This window comes from Phocoena phocoena, chromosome 11 (assembly GCF_963924675.1).
Source record: "Phocoena phocoena chromosome 11, mPhoPho1.1, whole genome shotgun sequence".
Lineage (NCBI taxonomy): Eukaryota > Metazoa > Chordata > Mammalia > Artiodactyla > Phocoenidae > Phocoena > Phocoena phocoena.
Window position 1 is genome coordinate 10343453 of NC_089229.1, and position 24658 is coordinate 10368110.

At 51.0% G+C, this 24658-nt stretch overlaps 1 protein-coding gene across 2 annotated transcripts; it reads left to right on the top strand.

Moving 5' to 3' along the window:
• Window positions 1-7033: 7033 nt before the first annotated feature.
• Window positions 7034-17132, top strand: ANKRD54 (ankyrin repeat domain 54). 2 transcript variants are annotated; one of them, XM_065887779.1, is made up of 8 exons: window positions 7034-7358; window positions 8796-8843; window positions 13192-13290; window positions 15601-15672; window positions 16156-16203; window positions 16279-16403; window positions 16611-16718; window positions 17058-17132. In XM_065887779.1, the coding sequence occupies exons 1-8, from the start codon at window positions 7034-7036 to the stop codon at window positions 17130-17132; spliced, it is 900 nt and encodes a 299-aa protein (XP_065743851.1). The 2 variants fall into 2 exon arrangements, with proteins under 2 accessions (XP_065743851.1, XP_065743852.1); XM_065887780.1 differs by lacking the exon at window positions 7034-7358 and having other exon boundaries at window positions 8823-8843; window positions 13197-13290.
• Window positions 17133-24658: the final 7526 nt, after the last annotated feature.

The following is a 24658-nucleotide window of genomic DNA, read 5'->3' on the forward strand; positions in this document are numbered from 1 at the left end:
CCGCGGAGCGGCTGGGCCCGTGAGCCATGGCCGCTGAGCCTGCATGTCCGGAGCCCGTGCTCCACAACGAGAGAGGCCACAGCAGTGAGAGGCCCGCGTACCGCAAAAAAAAAAAAAATGTTCCCAGACTCAATTCTCACCACCTTGCCTCTATCATTCTAGTCTAAGCCACTATCACCTCATTTGTATTGTAGCAGCCTCCTCACCGTTCCTGCTTCCAGTTCTCCCTATTTGTAGAATTGCATTTGAATGGAAATTTCAGACGTTGCTTGGCAGCACACTTAGTCTGCTTAGAAATCCAACTTTGACCTGAGAGCAGCTGGACCCCATTGTAGACTATGAAATGTTTGATCACAGGGTGTTTGATTTTGTAAGTCTCCCTGGTTAATGGAAAACCAGTACTTCAAAGGGAAAGAAACCGTGGGCAGAACAAAGCTCCTGGAATAATTTTACCTGGGAGAGTTGGCTGAGAGGATTCAGCAGCTGAAAAGCTACCCTATTTCTCTTGATCTTCTTTTGCTTGGGATTTGAGGCAGGAATTCTGACTCAGAAAAGCCATTAGTTATGTTTTATAGTCGTCCTGGGTTCTTCAGCTATGTTCAAATTTCAAGCCCCACTTCCCAAGAATCTCCAGTTTGTTTGTAGTTCATGTACTGTCTGGTTTGTTTCCCTCTCCTGAGATGATCTCAGAAGCCTCTGCTCACTGCCTTTTGGGGCAGGAGTATGTAGGCCTTGAGAGACCAGTAGCTGAGTCTTTACAAATCAGAGCTAGAAGTGTCTTTAGGGATGATCTGGTATAGGAATCCACTAGACAGAAAAGAACAATGTTTCCTGAGTGCATGTTAAGTTGTAGCCTTCTTTCACAGAGAATATTGAAGACTGTTGTTCTTGTCTGCAAATAAATATTCACTTACTTTTCTTAAAACACAGTGCCCTCTCTCTGCAGTCTAAAAGATCAATAGATCAATTCTCAAATTGTTAAAAATATAATTGTCATGCTATATATCTTGATTGGGGTGGTAGTCACCTAAGTGTATACATTTGTCAAAAATCACCAGCCTTGTGCACTTAATCCCCTTGTGTGTGTGTGGATTTAACTGTATATACTTTATACCTCAATAAATTTGATTTAAAAATTATAAGTAGGGACTTCCCTGGTGGCGCAGTGGTTAAGAATCTGCCTGCCAATGCAGGGGACACGGGTTCGAGCCCTGGACCGGGAAGATCCCACATGCCACAGAGCAACTAAGCCCGTGCGCCGCAACTACTGAGCCTGTGCTCTAGAGCCCGCAAGCCACAACTACTGAGCCCACGTGCCACAACTACTGAAGCCTGAGCTCCTACAGCCCATGCTCCACAACAAGAGAAGCCACCACAATGAGAAGCCCATGCACCACAATGAAGAGTAGCCCCCACTTGCTGCAAAGAGAAAGCCCGTGCACCGCAATGAAGACCCAATGCAGCCATAAATAAATAAATTTATTTTAAAAAATTATAAGCAAAATTAACAACAAATAACTAACCAAAAAATTTTGGAACTTACACAATAGACAAAAGATTAATGCCACTAAGAGATTAAAAATGTAATTCTCCTACCAATAAAGAGTGAGCTTATTTAATCATTAATAAAGGAAACAACAGTATGACAGAGATGGCTTGAAAAGAATTTGAGAATAGTTAATGGGCAAAGGAATGATGAAATACAATTACTAAATTAGATCCAAATCTGTTTCCTGCCCTACAGAATAATAAAACCATAACCTTTGGGGTTATCTTCTGCATTGGACATACAGAAATTATTGTACCTTATCAGTTTCCTAAAAGCTAACTTGTAACTTTACAGATTTATAAAACATCACTGAGTCCTAGTCAACTGTTAGTCAAAGTTAAACTTCCCCAGAGAGTCAAATATCCCTTATGTGGGTTTATTAGAAATACTCTAGCATGACATTAGGGAGTCACATAATCACTGTATGTCATGTTTTTAGACACTAAATAATTTTCCTCCACACTAGTTTTCATTACTCCACATTTGATAAAGACAAGCGATATTTTAATTTCCTGATCTCTCCATTTAAGAAAAACAACGTCACTGGGAATTCCCTGGCGGTCCAGTGGTTACAACTCCGAGCTTCCACTGCAGGGGGCATGGGTTCGATCCCTGGTCGGGGAACTAAGATCCCACAAGCCGTGTGGCGCAAAGAAAAAAAAAGAAAAACAACATCACAAGTATGAAAAGTATGAGGATAAATGGCAATTGTATTTAGGCCTCAATGTGGAGGTAACAGAGAGTGCGAGAGTGGTGGGGACTGCAGCACGCTCCATCCCAAGCGGAGAGTTGCTGTGCAACTCCAGCCAACTAGTCCTGTATTGCCATATCTTCTGTCTCTTTTTTATTTTTTTTGGCCGTGCTGCGCGGCTTGGGGCATCTTAGTTCCCCACCAGGGACTGAACCCCGGCCCTCGGCAGTGACAGTGCAGAGTCCTAACCACTGGACCGCCAGGGAATTCCCTCTTCTCATTTTTAAGAGAATCTGGAAATCAAAAGTTTTATGTTAAAGCTCTCAGTTTTTATATGTTGGCAACTAGTTCAAATTGCTCTTAAATATTGTGTAGCATACATGGAATCTAAAAAAATGTTTCTGATGAACCTCGTGGCAGGGCAGGAATAAAGACGCAGACGTAGAGAACGGACTTTAGGGCACGGGGCTGGGGGCGGGGGGGCGGGGAGGCGGGGGGGGGGGTGGCCTGAGAGGAGGGGAAGCTGGGACAAAGTGAGAGAGTAGCAGACGTACATAAACTACCAAAGGTAAAATGGATGGCTAAAGGGAAGCTGCTGCATAACACAGGGAGGTTAGCTCGATGCTCTGTGACGACCTAGAGGGGTGGGATAGGGAGGGTGGGAGGGAGGTGCAAGAGGGAGAGGATATGGGGATTTATGTGTACATACAGCTGATTCCCTTGTTGTACAGCAGAAACTAACACAACACTGTAAAGCAATTATACTCCAATAAAGATATTAAAAAGAAAACATAATAAACTGTGATTTGGGCATTAAAAAAAAGAAAATTCACTGATTATTTTGATTAATTAATTAACTTGCTTTAGGTGAATGGGAAGAAATAAAGTACATTTGTGGTATTTTGGAAAAAAAAAAAAAAAGGACTGTGAATAAAACTACAGAAAGCCACAGCTTTCTTTATCACATCTGAAGCCACGGGAAGGAAGCGGCTGGTGGCATTGAGACAGCAGGGACAACCTGCTTTTTGATCTTTTCTCTTGTGCCCCTGTTGATACAAAGAAATAAAATATAAAACAAAAGCAAAAAAATAAAATACTGTGTAGGCCAACAGGATGAGGGAAAGAATAAAAGGAAAGCCAAGCCAGCCTGAGCCAGTGTCAGTAGCTGACCTAGAACAATACCTTCTGATGGGAAGATTGAAGCCCAAAGAAAGGAAACAGTTGCCCCCAAATCATGAGGTGAGTCACGGCAGAGTAGGACTGAGAACACAAGCTCTTGGATTCCCAGGCAGAAGCTTCTTCCCCAAAGCAACATTACAGGTACTTTCTTTGTCTCCTGTTAAGTGCTTCATGTTCTATTTGCTGATTGACCAAACATAAGTGACTTGTGTATGCATGCTTGCAGCACCCTTAGGTCAAGTTCATGCCAGTGTTATGTGCCCACAGTTGCGTAGGATTTGCATGGGCCCTAGCCTGCATCTAAACTTTTTATAATAAGAACAATAGCTACCATATTTTGAGCCCTAATTCTGTACCCAGCTCTGTACTAGGTGCTTTACTCACATTATATTATTTAGTCCTTGTGATAACCACATGATATAGGTACTACTCTTTTATTTATTTATGTATTTATTTTTTTGGGCTGCATTGGGTCTTTGTTGCTGCGCGCTGGCTTTCTCTAGTTGCGGCAAGTGGGGGCTACTGTTCGTTGCAGTGCGTAAACTTCTCCTTGCGGTGGCTTCTCTTGTTGCGGAGCACGGGCTCTAGGCGCGCAGGCTTCAGTAGTTGTGGCGCACGGGCTTAGTTGCTCCACGGCACATGGGATCTTCCTGGACCAGGGCTCGAACCCATGTCCCCTGCCTTGGCAGGCGGATTCTTAACCACTGCGCCACCCGGGATGTCCGATATAGGTAGTACTCTTACCTTCATTTTATGGATAAGGAAACTGAAGATAAGCAAAGGAAAGTCACTTGCTCAAAGCTATAAACCCACTCATTTGTGGCTTCAAAACTGGTGGTCTGAGGCTTCCCCGGTGGCACAGTGGTTGAGCCCTGGTCCGGGAAGATCCCACATGCCGCGGAGCAACTAAGCCCGCGAGCCACAACTATTGAAGCCCGCGCACTGCAATGAAGAGTAGCCCCCACTTGCCACAACCAGAGAAAAGCCCACGCGTAGGAACGAGGACCCAACTCAGCCAAAAATAAATAAATAAATATATTAAAACAAACCAACAAAACTCATGGTCTTAACCACTGGGCCACTGTTTTTACTCATTCATTCATTTAATCAGTCAGTCAGTCAGCCAGTCAAATAGCTACAACATGCTGGTGCCAGTTGCTGAGACAGGCATTATGAGGGAATACAACTTCATAGACCCAAGTTCCAGTCTAAAATCCTGCTGGTGAGGCTAACTGGGTCCACATTCAGCCCACATCCCGTTCTTCCAGTCCAAAATAACAAGTGGTTCTTGCAACACACAGAGGGTTGGGCTATGTACTTCAACAAAGTTGATTTAAAAATTAGAAGTAACAGCCACCCCTAGATGTTTAGGGATCCTGTTTAAATTAACAGATTTCTGACAATGCAAACATCTTTGTAGACCAGATGGTTTGAAGACCCACTGGTAGGAGAAAGACACTGATTGCAAAGACAACTGGGTCAGAATCATCAATGGTCTTGACTGCTAGGATAAAAGGTTTGGACTTTAGCCTGAGCTCAATGGGCGAGCAGATCCTAGAGATGTGAAGAGAATTGTACTTTAGACAGCAAGTACACCTTTGGTTCTTCACAGAGGGACTGGAGGGATGACGACTATTTTGGAGGTTATTACATGGAAAAAGAGGAGAAATGAATAATAAAGTTATTTCAGGGTACATTCAGCAGGAGTGAGGTATACATATCCAGATGTCACTTAAATTTCCTGGAGGCAGATTTCCAGTAGGCTCTTCATTAAAGAGATCAGCGTGATGGAAAGAGAAGACTTTTCTGGGTTCAAATCCCAGTCCTCCAAATTTCTAGTCCCGTACCCCCGGACAATTCATATGACATCTAGGGACTACAATTTCCTAATCTGCAAAGTGGTTATAATAATATCTACCTGCTAAGACTCTTGTGAAGAACTAAATGGTAAAATACATATCAAGCACTTGGTAAATGGTATGCGTTCAATGTTTCTTTCTTTCCTCGGTTTCCTTCTAGCTACAAGTGGAGTTGGCATATGTCCTTCTCCCGCATCGGGCAGAGGAGGAGAGTTCAAATAAACATTTTTCTCCAGACATTACAATGATAAACCTCATAGTGGTGTTCTGAGAACACTGCAAAATCTGAAAGTGTTTTTCAACTGTCAGAGAAAGGTTACATTTTCTTTTTGTTTTTCTAATTTTCTTTATTTATTTTTGGCTGAGTTGGGTCTTCGCTGCTGCGCGGGGTTTTCTCTAGTTGTGGCGAGCGGGGGGCTACTATTCGTTGAGGTGCGCGGGCTTTTCATTGCGGTGGCTTCTCTTGCTGCGGAGCACCGGCTCCAGGCGCAAGAGCTTCAGTAGTTGCTGCTCGCGGGCTCCAGAGCGCCGGCTCAGTAGTTGTGGCGCACGGGCTTAGTTGCTCTGCGGCATGTGGGATCTTCCCGGACCAGGGCTCCAACCTGTGTCCCCTGGATTGGCAGGCGAATTCTTAACCACTGCGCCACCAGGGAAGCCCAAGATTATATTTTCACTGCGTTGAATGACAAGGATCAACTTTTGCCTGGACACAGCCTTCCTCTCAAGAGAGCTGGGCCTCCATGAACAAGTCCGTGATCTCTCTGGTTTCAGCTCCTCGTCTATAAAATAGGGATGGTCCTCCTTGCTCACTTTATAGAAGTGTTTGTGGGATTCAGGGTTGTGAAAATTCTACAAAACAGTGCACCTGGGAGGGGTTGCTAAGCTCATCATCAGCTGTTTGCGGTACGCTTCCGCTTCCGGCTCTGACTTCTCCCATCCCACTTGAGCGTCTCAGAAGGCACCGAGTCTGATTCTGCGTCCAGGACCTAGCACAGAGAATTACCTGGGTCAGTGACTGGCTCTCGGACTCAAGCGTCGGTCGCTCTGGTGTTGAATTATAGAATTCTTTGTAAATCAGTGATCAACCCCAGAGTTACCGAGAGAACGAACGGGATCTATCGCATTTAGAAACTATCACTCCACAGTTCGTGTTGCTAGCGCCACATTTTAACATATTCTCACTTTCCTACTTACATTCTGTATTTGTGGGAAGTTCTGTGTTGTTTGTTTTTTTTTTTTAACGGTCATTGATTTACACATTTTCTTATCTCTCAATCCCTTTCCTTTGCCTTCTTCACTTTCCTTTGTGATTGGCTGCAAATCATCTTAACATGACTGGCTAGGGCATCTGCCAGTTATCTTTCCCTTGATCCGATGGGAGAAATGGGGAGGAAAAAAAAAGTGTCTTAAACTCCGCTGTTTTATTGGCTCCGCTTAGGGACGTACGGCGAGGACTTTGGCATCTCAAATTTATGATTGGTTCTCATATCCGTCAGTCACGCTGCAGCGAACCAAGTTCTTCGGCCCGTACTACTCCCGTTTGGCTGTAGGGGGTGGGGTTTAGGCTGGAAGGTTCTTCATTGGTCCGGAACTGCCCCGCTTGCGGCCCGAGCCCGCCCCCCGTTCGGTTGCCGTGGTTGCAGGCCAGGCCCGCCCGCTTGTCCTCTGACAGCGAGCCTTAGGGCGGAGGGAAGCGGGTCGGTCGGTCCTTCAAGCACGAGGCTCCCGCGGCCAGGCCAGCACGGAGCCGTTGCCATGGCAGCCGCCGCCGGGGGCGCGGACGAAGAGTCGCGCTCTGGCCGCTCGAGCTCGGATGGCGAGTGCGCGGTGGCGCCAGAGCCGTTGATGGGCCCCGAGGGCCTCTTCTCCTTCGCCGATTTCGGGTCTGCGCTGGGCGGCGGCGCGGGGCTCCCGGGCCGGGCGGCCGGCGGGGCCCAGTCCCCGCTACGCTACCTTCATGTCCTGTGGCAGCAGGAGGCGGAGCCCCGCGATGAGCTGCTCTGTAAGATCCCCTCCGGACGGCTGAGGCGCGCCGCTAGGCCCCACCGCCGGCTCGGGCCCACGGGCAAGGAGGTGCACGGTGAGGAGCGCGGCGGGAGGCGGGGCTGGCCCTCGGCTGAGAATCGGGCCCTGATCTCCCCAGCCCGTTCAGGATGGTGTCCTCCGACGTCTGAGTTACGGACCTGGAGTGACCCCTGAGTCCGCTTTCAGTACCAATAGTAGAATTATAGCTGCTAAGGACCATGAGTGTAAAAAAAGTAGTCTTCCTGCTCAGAACCAGTCCCGGTGGCTTTTCACATTTGGTAGTTACTGAATAGAAACTTTTCCTGACTCCAGGTGTTTATTTGTAGATAATAAATGGAATACTGGAGGATATTATGATATCAGAGCCAAGTCCTACCAACTTATTTCTTTAAATGCACAGACCTGGATTGGACTTTTCTATCTCATTTAGGTCTTAGGCAAACTATAGAACCTTTCACCTTTAGTTTTCTCACCTGTAGAATGGGTATGGTATGCTTTACAGGGATGTTGCCAGAGTTATTAAGTAAGGTAAGGAATATATAGTTATTATTCTGCCTTTGTTGTGTGCCAAACACTGTTGGGTGGTTTCTGATCATTTCTGATCCTTGTCATAACTCACTGAGATCCAGATACTGTTCCCATTTTACTGAAGGTGAAACTGAGGTTCAGAGAAATTGTCTTGCTGCAAGTCACATAGCTGGAAATTGGCTATGCTGGTATTAGAACTCCTGCTCTGGTACTTCTACCATATTGTCTTTTACATTTTATGGATGCCATGGAAACCAACACCCTGAAAGTTTTAAGAATGGGGACTTTTAGGGGGCCTTTAATACCTACTCATATCTTAGTGGTGTTATGAAGATTAAATGAAAATTTGAAAGTGCTGTTTGAATGTAAGGAATCGTTATATATATGAATTGCAATTTTTGTCCATTTCTCTGATGATAAAGGCATTGCTTTCTATTAGCCTCTAATATACAGGTAGTGTCATTGTGGAGAAAAAAGTTTCTCCATAGGAATCATCAAATTTAAGTAAGTCATTTGGGAGTGGTCTGTTTTGAAAGAGGATATAAGATTATCTGTGTAACCAGCTCACAGAGCGCTTCCGTGTAAATCACCTCATTTGGTCTTTGCAACAACTCAGGCCTGTCAGGAAAGAGCTCAACCTTGTTTTGCAGGTGATAGACCTGAGGCCCAGGGGGTTAACTAACTTGTTCACGGTCACCCAGCTCCGAGGAGTGGCAGAGCCAAGATCTGGCTCCAAAGGCCTTGGAGGATTTGCTACAAAATGTGGCTTTTGCACCAGCTGTGTCACCTTTCAGGTTTCTCCTGGTTCCCGGGGTAGTGTCACTTGTATCCCGGCCCCTTTCTTTCTCTTTAGATGCCATTGTGGCTGAGTGGTGGGTAGCTAGGAAGCCATCACTTTTTGCTTCATCATGGCCGTTGCTGGTTTGTTTTTTTTTTTTAACTGGCACTCTTATTGTCTTCACAGCTCTGAAGAGGCTGAGGGACTCAGCCAATGCCAACGATGTGGAAACAGGTGAGTGTGCAGAGTGAGTCCAGCTCCCTGGTCTGGTCGGGGAAGGAAAAATCCAGGTAACCAATATCTGGGAAGACAGTGCTTGAATTCTGCTGGCTCACCCCTAGGACCAGGCTCGCTGTACTTACTGTATAACTGCAGTCATCTTGCAGATGACAAGTCTGGCTCAGATGCTCACTCTTCCCATGCTTCCCTGTCACCCTGTACTTCCTGATGTCATAGAGTTTATCACCCTGTGGGCTCCATGGTGGTGGGGACCATGTCTGCTTTTGTATCCCTGGCACCCAGCCGCAGAGTAGGAGCTTTTTGGAACTTGTGGTTAATGGGAATGAATAGTCAATTTGAAGTGCCAGGAGAGCCGCCACCTTCAACTGCTCCCTGAGGCCTTGTGGTAGTTGGCTCAGTGGTTCTCAAACTTCAGTTGACAGAACATCTGAAAGGCATGGGAGAGGCTCCTAGCAGGACACCACTTTGTTTTTTGTTGTTGCTCTTCACCATTTGCTAGCTGACAGGGCAGTAGCAGCATCAAAGCTACAAGACAGGCTATAGGAAAAAAATTTTAATTGTGTCCACTGACTTAATTCTTTCTGTGAATCAGGGAAAAGTGGTATATGGGTTTTCTTTGGCTGCTGTAACAAATTACCACAAAGATGATGTAAAACAACACAAGTCTATCATCAGACAGTTCTATAGGTCGGAAGTCTAACACAGGTCCCACCAGGCTGAAATCAAAGTGTCTGCAGGGCTGTATTTCTTTCTGGAGGCTCAAGGGAGATCTGTTTCCCCGCCTTTTCCACCTTCTGAGGCCGCCCGCATTCCTTGGCTTGTAGTCTTCTACCTTCATCTTCAAAGTCAGCCGAGGGATGAGAGCCTGTTTACAGCAGGCGTGGAGAGAAGGTCGTTCCCCTCAGGGAGCTGGGCGTTAAAACACAGGCCTAGAGTGGGTCCCTTATCCCTGGCAGAGCATAGTGAGCAGGCCTGGGAACTGGAGGGCTTTTCAGCGCTCTCCACTTTTATCTCTTCTCCATGAACTTTAATATTGTGGAATATTTGGGTAGCAACCTATATAGCTTTTCAAGGAAAGATGATGTGTTCTCTTTTTAATATCTTGAGTGTATATCTTCAATTATACTTCCATTTCACAGAAAGTCTAGTTTATCTTTTTTTTTAAATGAGTTTATTTTCTTTTATTTTCTTTCTCACATTTATTTACTTATAGATTTATTAATTAATTTTTTTTTTTTTGGCCACGTTGGGTCTTAGTTGAGGCATGCGGGATCTTTTGTTGAGACGCGTGGGCTTCTCTCTAGTTGTGACGTGTGGGTTTTCTCTTCTCTAGTCGTGGCATGCAAGCTCCAGGGCAGGGCACGTGGGCTCTGTAGTTGTGGCGCACAGGTTCCAGAGCACATGGACTCTGTAGGTTGCGGCCTGCAGGCTCTCTAGTTGAGGCGCGTGAGCTCAGTAGTTGTGGCGCTCGGGTTAGTTGCCCTGTGGCATGTGGGATCTTAATTCCCTGACCAGGGATCGAACCCACGTACCCTGCATCGGAAGGCAGATTCTTAACTACTGGACCACCAGGGAAGTCCCTCTCTCTTTTTTAAATTGAAGTATAGTTGATGCACAATATTATATAAGTTACAAGTGTACAGTATAGAGATTCACAATTTTTACAGGTTATACTCCATTTATAGTTATTATAAAATACTGGCTATATTCTAGTTTATCTTTTTTTTTAATTTATTTTTGGCTGCGTTGGGTCTTTGTTGCTGTGCACGGGCTTTCTCTAGCCGTGGTGAGCAGGGGCTACTCTTTGTTGTGGTGCGAGGGCTTCTCATTGTGGTGGCTTCTCCTTGTTGTGGAGCACAGGCCCTAGGCATGTGGGCTTCAGTAGTTGTGGCACGTGGGCTCAGTAGTTGTGGCTCGTGGGCTCTGGAGCGTAGTCTCACTAGTTGTGACACACGGGCTTAGTGGCTCCGCAGCATGTGGGATCTTCCTGGTCCAGGGCTTGAACCCGTGTCCCCTGCATTGGCAGGCGGATTCTTAGCCTTTACGCCACCAGGGAAGTTCCACATCTAGTTTATCTTGAATCAGGTGTCCACATGGTGGTTTTATTATTTTGGTGGAAATGCTATAATTTTCCATTCAGAGTCTGTGACATACCTATCTTCAAATCTAAGTGGCTCTTAGATTTACCAGGCTCTTGCAGGACTCTGACAGCGAAAGTGGCTGTAGATTAGCCTCTTCATTCCTTTTCCTGTATGGTTAGCATTTTGTTTAATCTTTCTCTGCATGTTTGTTGGTTTTTTTGGTATAGGTTAGCAATTACAGTGGATGTAAAATTTATACCCTGCTATCGTTAAATCGTAAGTGCCTTTCTGTGAATTCATAATCCTTTAAAAGATTTTAAATGTGAAAATAATATGTGCATTTAAAGTGTTTTGAAAATTAGAAAAATCTTCATGAAAAACATCCTTAATGTCAGCAAAGGAATCTCTTAATATTTTGGCGAATATCCTTCCTGTCCTTTTTCCTATGCAGAGGAATTTTCTTGAAGGGCTTGCAAACTGTGCTGTATACACAATTTTGTAGCCCGCATAATGTTTTGTGTATCATAAACATTTTTCATAGGCTTCATAACCATTTGTTTTTTCAAGACGGAAGCGTTATTTGTTCCTATTTATAGAATGAATATGTAGCTGTACAATTTTTTTGAAGCTTATAAAGTAAAAAGTAGAAATCACCTTGCAATTCCAGGCCTCAGTTATGACCACAGTTTATAGTGGATGCACATGATGCCTTCAGAGGGACAAAGCAAGAGTTATTTAGTCAGTCACATGTTTGCACTCATTTCCCAGGAATGGGGCTGTTACATCAAAGGATACGCCCATCTTGATGGCTTCCGACAGATGTTGCTAAAGCGCTTTCCATAAAGACTGTAGCTGCACAAATCACAAAACTGGAACTGACTATTTTAGCTTTGCTTTATCTCTTGGATACTGGCTCTCGTTTGGTGACGAACACGGAAGTGACTGGAAGCTTCTCCTTCTCCTCCACTCTCATAACCCTTTCCCACCACCTTGATTCGTTCATTTATTCAGTCAGTCAGCAACATTCGTGGAGCAGGGCAAGTCATATCTTGGTCCAAGATATTAAGAAACAAAACAAAAAAACCTACAGAATAGTTGGAGAAGAAGAGTATAAAGCAACACCACTTCTGAGAAAAAAAAAACAAAAGCCCGAGGAAACTGACGTCCTGTATTTAGTTGGAGAGGTGTAAGTTCTGGAGCCAGAGAAACCTGGGTTCCTATCCCAGCTTGGCCTCCTGTTGGCTTGGGCTGGAGTCTGTCTCCTGATCTGTACCATGGACGTGATACTATGCTGAGTGGTTTGGCCGTCAGGTACCTGACGCCTGGCTGGTGCTCCGTCTACAGTCGTAGTTACTCTAAAAGAGCACAGCATATTAATGTGAGAGTAGCAGGATGAACAGGGCACTATGGGGACGCAGGAGAGGGGGCAGCTCACTCAGCTTGAGGAGATGAGAGAGATTCACAAAGCAGGAGACACCTGGATTCCATTTGGAAGGGCTCAAGTCCTTGAGGGGTTTGCTGGGAGGTTACTAGAGCATTTTGTTTCTTGCTCTGAATGATGTTTGGTAGCAATTTCTGCCTTTCAGTGGACGTGGGCGTGTAATACATAATGCCTCACATTTTATAATGGCTCTGTACTTTTCAAGGAAGGAATTTCTCATCCATTATTCTCATTACAGCAACTCTGGAGGTTAGCAGGGCAGAGATTCCTCCCATTCGCTGGTGAATGGGGGCCTAAATCTAGGCCTTCGCACTGCCCCATGCTGTTGGCAATGAACTCCTTCCCTTTTTGCTTAGTTTAGCCTGGGACTTGGTCTGTGTGGCAGAGCCTGTGCTCCGTCCACTCTAAAGGGCTGCCTCCTGGGAGCAAAGTAAGAATCAGCCCACAGCTCGCTCGGCTGCGTCCAGCTGGAACGGATGTACAGCCAGATGCAGGGAGAGGGGCGGGGCCAGAGTCTACGCCGGGGGTTTCCATGGCTCCCAGATTTCTGACCCTGAGGGCCGAGATTCTTCTATGATGTTTTATCCCTAGACACGCAGTTTGAGCACCCAGCATACGGGCCCTCAGCTGCGCCCTCAGGAGGACAAGTCCCTTGTCATGGCAGTCCCCGTGGGGCCAGCATCTAGGAGGGACTAGCTCTCCCAAACATTGTCAGTGCCTTGCCTGGAAGGGCCCCGAGCGCCCCGTCTACCGCCTGGGGCTGCGGCCTGGCTAACACTGCCACTCTCTCCACTTGCTCCCGCTGTCCTCGTGGTGTCAGTGCAGCAGCTGCTGGAGGATGGCGCGGATCCCCGCGCAGCTGACGACAAGGGCCGCACAGCCCTACACTTTGCCTCCTGCAACGGCAATGACCAGATTGGTGAGTCCTGGGGAGGGGGAGGGGAGGGAGGGAGGCTGGGCGGGTAGGGGCTGGGGGAGGATCTGCTGTCTGCTCAGCCCCAGCCCCTCTCACTCCTTGAGCCTGTGGAACTGGCACTGCCAGACCGGGCCAGGGGTCCACCTGGGGAAAGAATATGATTGCCTCTGAGGTCGGACCAGTCCTTCAAGACGTTCACGCAACACTTACTCAGTGCTAAGGGCAGCAGCGGGACAGCCCCCCCTTTTTTATAAGTTTTTTTGGACGTGGTATAACTTATAAACAGTGAGCTTTCTGTGTGTGTACACTGCTGTAACCGCCTCCTGGATCAAAATATAGAATATTTTCAGCGCCCAGCAGCCTGCCTCATGCCCCTTCCAGTCCTTACCCCTGCGTGGACCTTGATCACCATAGATTAGTTTTGCCTGTTTTTCAATTTCACATAAATGGAAGCACAGAATATGCACTCTTTTGTATCTTGAATTCTTTCACTCAAAATTATATCCTTGAGGGACTTCCCTGGTGGTCCAGTGGTTAAGACTCTGCGCTTCCAATGCACGGGGGAGGGTTCTATCCCTAGTCGGGGAACTAGGATCCCACATGCTGCGTGGCCAAGAAAACAAGAAAAGGAATTACATTCTTGAGACTCATCCCTGAAGGTTGTGAGTAATGGTAGTTCTTTGCTCTCATTGCTGGCTGGTGTTTCATTGCGTGACGGACCACGGTTCACCCGTTCTATTATTGATGGGCATTTGTGTTTTTTCCAGGTCTGGACTATTAGGAGGAGCAAAGCTGCTAGGAACATTTTTGTACATGTGACTTGATGGATATAAGCACTTATCTGTGTTAGAATAGTTGGGTCACTGGGGTACACACGTTTAGCTAGTGTGTACTACCGAACTTTTCCCAAAGATGGTTCTACCCATATACACTCCCACCAGCATTGTGAGAGAGTTCCACATTTTCCCACCTCCTTGGCAATGCTTGGTATTATCTCTTTTAAATTTTAGCCCTTCTAGTATAGTGGTATCTCCTTGTGGTTTAACTTGCGTTTCTCTGATGGTCAGTAATGTTGAGCACGTCTTCAGGTATTTATTGGCCATTTTTGTATCCTCTTTTGTGGAGTAACTGTTCAAGTCTCTTGTCCATTTTTTTTAACAAGTTGCCTATCTTTTTCTTATTGATTTGTAGAAATTCTTTATATATTCTGGATATAAATCATTTATTAAATATAAATGACTTTTTCTCAGCTTGCCTGTTTGTTCTCTGAATGTTCTCATTTGATGAACACAAGTTCTTAATTTTAATTTTTTTATTTTTATTTATTTATTTATTTATATTTGGCTGCGTTGGGTCTTCGTTGCTGCACATGGGCTTTCTCTAGTTGTGGCGAGCGGGGGCTACCCTTTGTTGCAGTGCACAGGCTTCTCATTGCGGTGGTTTCTCTTGCTGCGGAGCACAGGCTCTAGGAGCACGGGCTTCAGTAGTAGTGGCTCGCAGGCTCAGTAGTTGTGGCGCACGGGCTTAGTTGCTCCACGGCACGTGGAATCTTCTGAACCAGGGATCGAACCCGTGTGCCCTGCATTGGCAGGCGGATTCTTATCCACTGCGCCACCAGGAAAGTCCCACAAGTTCTTAATTTTAATGATTCCAATTTATCAATCTTTTCTTTTTTATGGTTAGTATTTTTGTGACCTGTTTAGGAAATCTTTGCCTGTCCCAAGGTTATGAAGATATTCTCCTGTTCTCTTCTACAGGCCTGACTGTTGTAGCTTTCACATTTAGGTCATGGTCCCTCCTGAATTAGTTTCTGTATGTGTTGTGAGGCTCAGATTGGCCTCATATGAGTTAGTCTGCCTGCACATCCATCTGGGTAATTGGTGAGCCCTGGTGATGCCACAGCCCACCCCTGATGTGACCTAGAGACTCGTAAGGGGGGGGCTCAGCATCTTCTATTGGCCTAATTCCCACTATGGTGCTTGGCTGTGGAAGGAGCAGAAAATGCCCTTGAGAGCCTTCACTAACAGCCACTGCTGTTGGGAGAACTTTCTTTAACCCCTAGAGTCTCAGTCCCGTAATACGTGCATAGGCCAGGGGGCCCTCCCACAATCCTCAGTTCCTGGCCCTACAGTCCTGCACGTGAGCCTTAGGGGCGAATGAGCCAGTGAGTGAGTGAATGAAACAGCGTGGGGGACTGTGTGAGCTTTCAGTGTCCCCCACTTTGAGCGAGCCTCTTTAGCTAGGTTACGGGTGGGGTTAGGGTGCTGCCCACAGAAGCCCCCAACAGCTCCTCTTGGGTTTTCCTGTTTCCAGTGCAGCTGCTTCTGGACCATGGAGCTGACCCCAATCAGCGAGATGGGCTGGGGAACACACCACTGCACCTGGGTAAGTGCCTGGCAAGCTGCCAAGACACCCTTCTCTGCAGCACAGACAGGCTCCTCTGATGGAGAGCCTGGGGTCCTGCAGGCTCCCAGCAGGCTCTGCTATCATCTGGGGGGAGCCTGAGCCCCCAGGGCCACGCTCCCCTTGGGCTGTGTCCCATGGCTGTCCCCATCCATCACTAGTTGGCTGTGCCCTGAGCAGAACTGACGCAGCAGCAGCTCTGTTAGGGGAGGTTCCCGCCTTGCGGCTCACTCACACTGTGGCTCACGGTGAGGCAGGTCCCGTCTCCAAGCCTCAGTTTCCCCAGCTGTACAGGGAGGGAGTCGGATTTGATCACCGAGTCCCTCCCAGTTGCTGCCTCGGTGATGCCTTCTCAGGGGGCGTGACCTGGCATCGGGACCCTCAGAGACAGTCCTGCTCCTCTGGTGGGCACCCAGGCCAAGCCCCAGTGGTCCTAGACTCTCAGTCCCTGTTTCTCTCCCTCAGCGGCCTGCACCAACCACGTCCCTGTCATCACCACACTGCTGCGAGGAGGTGAGTGGTCTCCCCTCCTTCTCCCTCCTCTCTCCCCCTCCCCGCCAGCATGCTCACCTCTGCCTGCTCCCACAGGGGCCCGGGTAGATGCCCTGGACCGAGCGGGCCGCACGCCCCTGCACCTGGCCAAGTCGAAGCTCAGCATCCTGCAGGAAGGCCACTCCCAGTGCCTGGAGGCCGTGCGGCTGGAGGTGAAGCAGGTGAGCGGCCCCCTCAGCTGAGCTGCGGCCCCAAGCAGACCCTGGGCAGGTGCTGCCCAAACCAGAGACACGGCCGCCTTCGGCACCAGGGCTCCCGGGTGGCTCCACGCGGAGCCCAGCTGGCACCTGTGCCACTGTGCCCCTCGGCAGCAGCATCAGGCCGCTCTGTGCCTCCCAGCACACCCTCAGGCCCCCTTCTGGTTTCAGATCATCCAGATGCTGAGGGAGTACCTGGAGCGCCTGGGGCGGCACGAGCAGCGGGAGCGGCTGGATGACCTCTGCACCCGCCTCCAGATGACAAGCACCAAAGAGCAGGTGAGCCGCAGCTGCAGGTCCAGACCCAGGCCCTGGCCGGAGCCTCGGGGCCAGCCCACCCCTGCTCTGACGCAGGAGAAAGGCATGGCTGCAGGCAGGCCTGTCGCCCACTGTGGACCTCAGAGCCTCTGTCCACTTCCTTTGAAGCTGCCCTGGCCCTTCTCTGGGGCGGTCTGAGACCACCTGGCAGCAAGGATTCAGCCTCAGACAGCAGCTCCCTAGTCATGGTGAAGCCACCACATGCCCTGCGGGGAGAGACAGTGTCTGCCCTCCATGCCTGTGGTGCTGCTGGGGGGACCCGGGGGCACCCCATAACGGAGCCTCGGTTTCATCCCGCAGGTGGATGAAGTGACCGACCTGCTGGCCAGCTTCACCTCCCTCAGTTTGCAGATGCAGAACATGGAGAAGAGGTAGCAAGAGAGGCTCCCTGCCCTCCCGCTCCGCCACTCTCCCCCGCCCCACTGCCCTCTCATTACAAAGGAAAAGCCCAGTGCCTGGGACTTTGTCTGCCGAGGCCCTCGCCCCCAGCTGCTGCGAGGCAGAGATGCTCTCTCACTGACCTCAGCGCCACTCCCAGCCGCGGTCTCCATCGTCCCTGGAGGCCGGGACCACAGCCCACAGCGTCTTCCTTCGGCTCCCACGGCGCCGCAGCCACGCCTCACTCAGCTCTGGCCGACGCGCTATCCTAGCAGGCCTCACTCGTCCCATGGCCTCCCTGGCATCCTCGGCAGGCCCCAGACCCTTCTCTGTGTCTCCAACCGTGGGCTCGTTGTGGCCAGCAGGATTTGGCTTAGTGCAGGCACCCTCTGGCCTAGGGGGCTTCTGGGCTGGCCCCGCACCTCTCACCAGCACTTAGATTTAGCCTTGTCACCAGACTTTCAAGGAGACATGGCAGTGAGTTTCTCTGGTTGGAAGGAGGGGGTTGGTGAATGGTGAAGCCTAGACCTTAGAAATACAAGGTTAGGAAGGGCCCGGCTGAACCCAAAGCAGGTAATCCCCAGCCTTTTTTCTCCCAATCATTGAAACACCGGGAGGGGGTCGCCATTCTGCAGCCTAGTTGTAGTAGGTGGAGGAGTGGCCCCTAGGATGGCCATGTACTAATCCCAGGAACCTGTGAACATTACCTTATATGACAAAGGGGACTTTGCAGATGTTAAGGGTCTTTAGACAAGGCGACTGTCCTGGATTATCCAGGCGGGCCTGATATAATCACACGGATCCTTATTAGAGGGAAGCGGGAGCTCAGAGAGGAAGCAGGAGATGTGGTGACGGAAGCAAGAAATCGGAGTAACTCGAGGAAGGGGTCACAAGCCAAGGAATGCAGGCGGCCTCCTGAAGCTGGAAAAGGCGAGGAAATGGATTCTCCCTTCAGAGCTTCCAGAAGGGACCGGCCTGCCGACACCTTGACTTTAGCCCAGAGAGATCTCAGATTCTGACCACCAGAACCATAAGATAATAAATTTGTGTTGTTTAAAGGCCCAAAAACTCATTGCAAAGAAGCCCCACCCCGCCACCCCCTGCCACTTCTGCCCCGACAGGAGCAGACACTATTCCCCTTGGGGCTCGAACACGCCGAAGGCGGCGCCCCCTCCTGGAAGGTATCTGCCACAGCAGGAAGCCTGAAGGGAGGGCCTGCTGTGCCCAGCCCTCTCCCAGGAACCATTCGACTGCAGAGTAAAGACAGACTTTTTCCAGATCGGCAGTCCCTGTCTGCTCTGGCTCTGCCCCACCTTCCCTCTCACCCAGTTGGCATCCTGGCTGCTTTTCAGAGGAGGGGAGCTTGTCTCCCAATCCCAGCTCAATCAGACCCGAACTGAACTCATGGGACCCAGCTGTTCCCCGGACCCTAAGGATAAAAAGGGTCTCTCTGTGGGGCTGAGGTACAGGCCCGGGGCTGCCTCCAGGACCCTGGGAGAGGGGAGGCTGCAAGCCCCACCAGGTCGCCAGGGTTGGGGAAGGTACCTTCCCCAAGACTGGGGAGAGAGGAGGGCAGAGGAAGCAGTAAAGTGTGTCCATGCAACACAAGCCGCTGCTGTGAGCAAGGTGGCTGCGGGCCGGCCGTGTGCCAGAGGAAGGTGAGGAGCCACCTGTGAGTGGGACAGGCGGGTGGGCGGGGCGGCCTTTCTCCCTTCCTTCCTGCCCACGCGATTAACCCCCGCAGGTGAGCCTGCCCACTCAGGCCCAGGGGGCACATTAGAGCTTGCCCTCCTCTGGGGGCTCTGCTGGGGCCTGTGCCTGGACACAGCCCCGCTTTGCCCCTGGCCCCAGGGGTGGGGCTGAGCAGGGAAGAGCCCAGGGCAGAGGAGAAGCAGGATGGGAGGGAAGGGACCTCAAACTCCGTGAGCTTGCTTCTCTGGGCCTCCCTCCAGCACACCTCCGGGGCTGATCACCCTAGAGAGCCTTGAGGCAAGGTTTCTCAACCTCAGGTCTAAGGGGTTCAATTAGTGGGCCATTAGAGAGGTATGAACCCCCTGAAACAATGCAAGGTTTTGTGTGAAGAGTATGCATGTACTGATAAAAGGGTCTATAGCTTTTATTCTGAGCAGGGTCCACATTCAGAAGAGGTTAGGATCTCTTGCTGCAGAACTTTGGGAGCAGATAGGTGAGAGGCCTGCCCAGGGCATCCTGGGGACTGCCTGGGCACTTCTGGGACCCGTTATCCCCTAGGGCAGCCTGCTTTCTATTGGCAGAGCTGAGGAGGTGGGGCGTGCTGAGACTTTGTGAAATTGCCCTGAGATGACTGCGCATTTCTAAGATAACTAACCTGCCTCGGAGACTCACGGGCTAACCCCTAACAAGTCCTTGGCCTGGACCAAGCCATCCCCACCTGGCAAGTGGGGCGCCTCCCTGCAGCATCCTCCATCCCTGTGGTGCCCCGCCGACCCATCCCTGGCCCTGTAGCCATGTAACTAGGAGAATGACCACTGGGGCAAGCAAGGGGGCCATTATGAGCCCCACCCTGACCGTACAGACAGTGAACAAAAGGCTTGACAGATGAAGGTGGCTTTGGGGCCAGCCATCAGACACTTGCCAGACGGCCAGGCAGCTAGCCAATCTGCCTCGATCCTTTTGCGGCCAAGATTTTTCCTGCAATCCCAAACCTCTCTGAAGATCCAGCCAGTTAAAGTCAGCCTGACATTAGGGTGAGTCAGAAAACACCCAAGTTGGCCCTGAGCAGACTGGGCTGAGCAGGGCAGGATGGAGAACTGGACACAGCAGGATGGAGAACTGCCCACACGGGAGTTAGCTCTGTTACTAGCTGCTCTGGGAGCTACCGAGTTGGTGGGGGGAGCAGGGAGGGGGCCGGGGGGGTTGGGGGGGCAGTAAGAAGAAGTCCCGTTTGCTGATTTCCCCGGCTGGGTAGGGTCCTTTGCTTTATATCTCCCATTTCATTCACGTTGGAAATACCTATCAAGCACTTGCCATGTGCTGGGCAATGTTCCAGGTAGGAATACAACAGGGAACAAGAAAAGCAAACTAAAATCCCTGCCTTTGCCCATGGCAGACGGCAGTAATGCCTGGGGGGTGTTCACAACTTCTCCCAACCATGCTGTGAGATAACTGGCCTTGCTGGTGCTTTGGACAGGTGAGAAAATGCAGGTTTGCCAGGGTGACCCAACCAGGCAGCTGGGCTGGACCCTGGACCCACCCCCAAAGCTCGTGCTGTTTCCACCACACCTGAAATTAGAGCTTTCTCAGAAGCAGAGTTTCCTAAAACTGAGGGCGACAACGTTTGTTGAGCTCCTACCGTGTGCCAGCAGGCCCTTTACACAAGCCCTTTGATTTAGTGTTTGCGGCCAAAAGGGTAGCCAGTGCCCTTGCCTCCACTATTTTATAGATGCAGAAGATTGAGGCTCAGGCGGAGAGGAACTCGCTTGAGGTCAGACAGCAGCGCAGGACCCAGCCCAGCCCAGGAATCTCTGCCAAGGTTCCCAAAGTGCCAAAGTCCCCAGTGCTCCTGAGACACAGTAGAAACCGATGGACCTTACTGAATGAATGTCTCTGTCCCCGTGCAGGGAGGGGTGGGCCCTTTCCTCGCTGAGCACATTGTACAGGGTGCTCAGTGGACAAGGCCTGCACCTGGTCACCTGGAGGAGAGAGAGGACAGTATGAGGTGACGGGACTGAGCTGGGTCTGGAATGGTCTTTGCTGATCTTTTGGTGGCTGCCCGAACTATCGCAGGCCTTCCGAGGTGGTGGGAGAGCTGGGAGCGGCATGAGCCAGGCCTGGCGGATGGACAGGCACAAGCTGGCTTTGGGGCCGGGAGGTGGCCTGGAAAAATGCAGGGCCCGGGAGCGTGAGGGGCTGGCCAGAGAGAGGGGTGAGACCAGGCTGTGGAGATCCTGAGGTCTGAAGATTTGCCCTGGCGACAGAAAGCAGGTGAGGCAAGCTGTCACCTCCACCCTGGAGATCAGATGCCTCCTTACCCAGAGCAGGCACCACGGGCTCCGGGTAAAAGCCCCACCAGCTCCCCAGATCGCTTCAGATGCTGAGCCCAGGGCAGGGTTAGGAGGTCAGGAAGTAGGACTGATTGATGCCTGGATAATACCAACGATGTCCCTGGCTCCCCCCAGCAATAGGGCCCAAAGTGAATTAGCCCAAACCCCCTGATGCTGGCTGGCTCTCAAGCTAACTCCGAGACCTTGGTGCCTGCAAGGAGATATGATCAGTTCACTTTACAGTTGAGGAAACAAGCTCAGGGAAGCAAAGGAGTCTTACCTGAAGCCCCAGACCAGGGGCCAGAGTGGTCCCTTGTCTCTGTGACTGGTCCACGCCAGCCTGGTGCTTTCTCCCGCTTTGAAGGTTGGGGAGGATGGCACGTGTTATAGAAGCACTTGGCCATCAGCATGCCCAGTGGGGCGGAGACAGGTGAGTCGCGCCTCCCCAGTTGGATTGTGAGGGTTTGGTGTTTTTTCTTTTGGCCACACCACGTGGCTTGCAGGATCTTAGTTCCCCGACCAGGGATCGAACCCGGGCCCCTGGCAGTGGATGCTTGGAGTCCTAACCACTGGGCGGCCAGGGAATTCCCAGATGGTGAGGGTTTTTGATGGAGGCAAGGGTCCGCCCGGGAGAGCCCTTGAAACCTCGCATATAGCTGGCAGCACCAGGGGGCAGCCCAAGGCAGTGTGCCTAGAGCGCAGCCTGGCTCAGATGGCTCAGTTCTACGGGTCCTGAGGAACAGAGAGGTCAGCTACGAAGTGCAGGAGCCAGGATTCAAACCCAACGATGCGGCTCACAGCCCGTGCCTTGACCCCTGCACCATGTCACCTCTCTGAGTTGACCTGGCAGGTCCACCAGATGCCCAGTCCAGCACCCTCCCCCAGCGCCACGGCCGTCCGAAGCACCCCCAGGAACTCCAGGCTGGCACCCCTTGTCCCCAACCCCTCCTCACCCTCCTTCCTCCTGCTTCAGTCTCACCCTACACAGAGCCCAGGCCTCTAAAGCAAAGTAGCACCAAGCAGACGTCTCAATAAATCAATCTTGTCCTCTTAAGCCAGGAACAATTCCACCCCCGCACGGCGCGTCCCTCTGGCCTCATGCCGTCTCGGATCCAGCTGGCGACTCGCAAATGAGCCCTGCCATCAGTGCTGAGGACTGATGTTCATTAACAGGAAACCTCGGGGTGGTTAATTGGTATTTATGTCCCCAGGGTCACAGCTCGAAGTTGACAGCTGGTGCTGTTCTCGTCGGCCCGAGGCAGGAAGAGGTGCTGGAAAACGTGGCTGTACCGGGGGCCGCAGCTCGCCCACCCTCCCTGGGGCTGAGTTTCACCCTTGGCCACGCTTGCTACACAGGGCGGATGGCTGTGGGTGGAGGTCACCTTTGCATGTTCAGGTTCCTCCCTCCCCTTCAAAAGACTCCTACCTGCCCCTTCTCCTCCCTAAAGACCGTGGAACTGAAATCAGACCAACCTGATTTAGACCCCAGCTGTTTGGGGCTAGCTGTGTGATCTTGGGCAGGTTACTTAATCTCTCTGAGCCTCAGTTTCTCCATCTTCAAAACTCTAAGGCAGATGAGACACAACTTCCAGAGGCAAGTGCAAGGCCTGAGATACAACAGATGCCCAGTGCACCGCCGCCCCGTGGACACCCCCGCCGTGCGCCCCAGGCCCCTGGTCGCGACGCGCTCCAACCAGACCTCTGCCCGCATCACCCCCACTGCCACCCCCAGGAGCCCAAGCCAGAGGCTGGGGGTCATCTGGGACACCGCTTAGCCCACGACAGTTAATCACCATTTAGTCCCGACAGCTGCATCTCGTATGGGTTTGTCCCGTCTGTCCACGTCTCCCCACCCGCTGCCGGAGCCTCGGATGTCTTCATCTCTCTGGATTCTCACACCAGCCTCCTAACTGGTCTCCCTGCCCCCAGTCTCATTCTGCTTTCCCTCCCCGGGAAAAGCCTGCCTTGCAGCCAGAAAGAGTTCCCTAAAGAGTACATCTGATCAGGTTACTCTTTTGCTTAAAACCTTTTCGTGGCTCCCCATTGCCCTCAGGACAAGGTACAGTCTCGGTTTCAGACAGGATTTACAGAATCCTTTGCAGCTGCCCCTCCCGCCCACCTCTCCCACCTCACTTCCTGCTGGGGCTCCCGCGTACCCTGTCCCAGGCCCTCGGCTCCTCGTGCTGTGCCAGACTGCAGGTAGAGGACCCCAGGTGGCCTGTGTGTGTATTCTCCCATCTCTCCTTTCCCCATCTGTCCTAACTCCCACTTCAGGACTTGGCTTGGGCATCAGCTCCTCCAGGAAGTCTTCTCTGCCTCCCCAAGCTCGTTAGGGCCCTCCTCTGGGCTCCCACAATCCCCTGTGCTTCTGTCTTTCTCTACTGCAGGAGAACTCTGTACTCAGTAGGTGTTCAGACATAAATGTTGCAGGCCCATCCCTAAGAGGTCTGCACAAACAGGAGGGTGAGAGGGCTGCAGAATTCAAATCTCCCCCAGCCAAGAGGAGCTCCTCCCTGGGACCTCCAGGCTGCCCTGAGCCTGGCCTGAGACCCTGCAGGAGGCTCAGGTCGGGTGGATTCTCCATGAGGCAGCAGCCAGGGCTCGCTCAGCCTCTACCCCAGCCCCCATTGCCTGCCTCCGGCCCTGCAGGACTCGGCTCTCTCCACCAAAGGATTACAACCATCTGCCCTTCCAAGCATTTTATGAGCCCCCTGAGGCAGACCCAGGAACCTCAGGGGCCGAGCCCAAGCACGGCAGCAGGCCATCAATCTTCCTGCCAAAGCCATGGCAAAAATAATCTCCTAGTCCTAGGCCCGGCCCTTGGTGGAAGCTTTCCTGGCCCAGGGTTCACAGAGCAGCCTCTGGATTGGGCTCCTTGCTGCCACCCTGGCACCTCCAACCCAGCCTGTACACAGCAACCCTAGGGCACCTACCCTCCTGAAAACCCTCAATGGCATCACTGCCTGCCTGAAGGATGAAGTTCCTGCCCCCCAGCTAGCCTAGGAGACACACGTGATCTCACTGCACCCACCCTCCCGGGCTCCCCAGGCCCCACCCCGCCCTGCTTCAGCTACACAAGCCCGCTTACTGCTCCCACCTGTACCTGCCTTGGCACAAGCTGTTACTCCACCTGGCAGGCCCTTCCCACCTCTTCCCAGGAAAATGCACATTAAATGCCATCTCCTCTGGGACTCCTGCTTCGATTGCCCAGGAAGGCAGGAGTTTCCTCCTCTGGGCCCTTTCAAACTGTGTGTACTTTTCCCTTATGGCCCCATAACACAGTGCTATCCTTTCTTCTTTTGGTGTTTGGCTCTCCAGCTAGACTGAGAGCTCCCAGAAGGCAGAGACCAGGCCAAATTCACGCTGTCTCTGGCTTCCTCTCAGGGGCTAGCTTAGGGCAGGCGTTCAAACGTTTGAGGGATAAAGGAAAGAAGAAAAGAGAGGGTCACGTCTTTCCTTCCCTGGCACCTCTGTCCTCATGTATCAAATACCGGTCGTGTG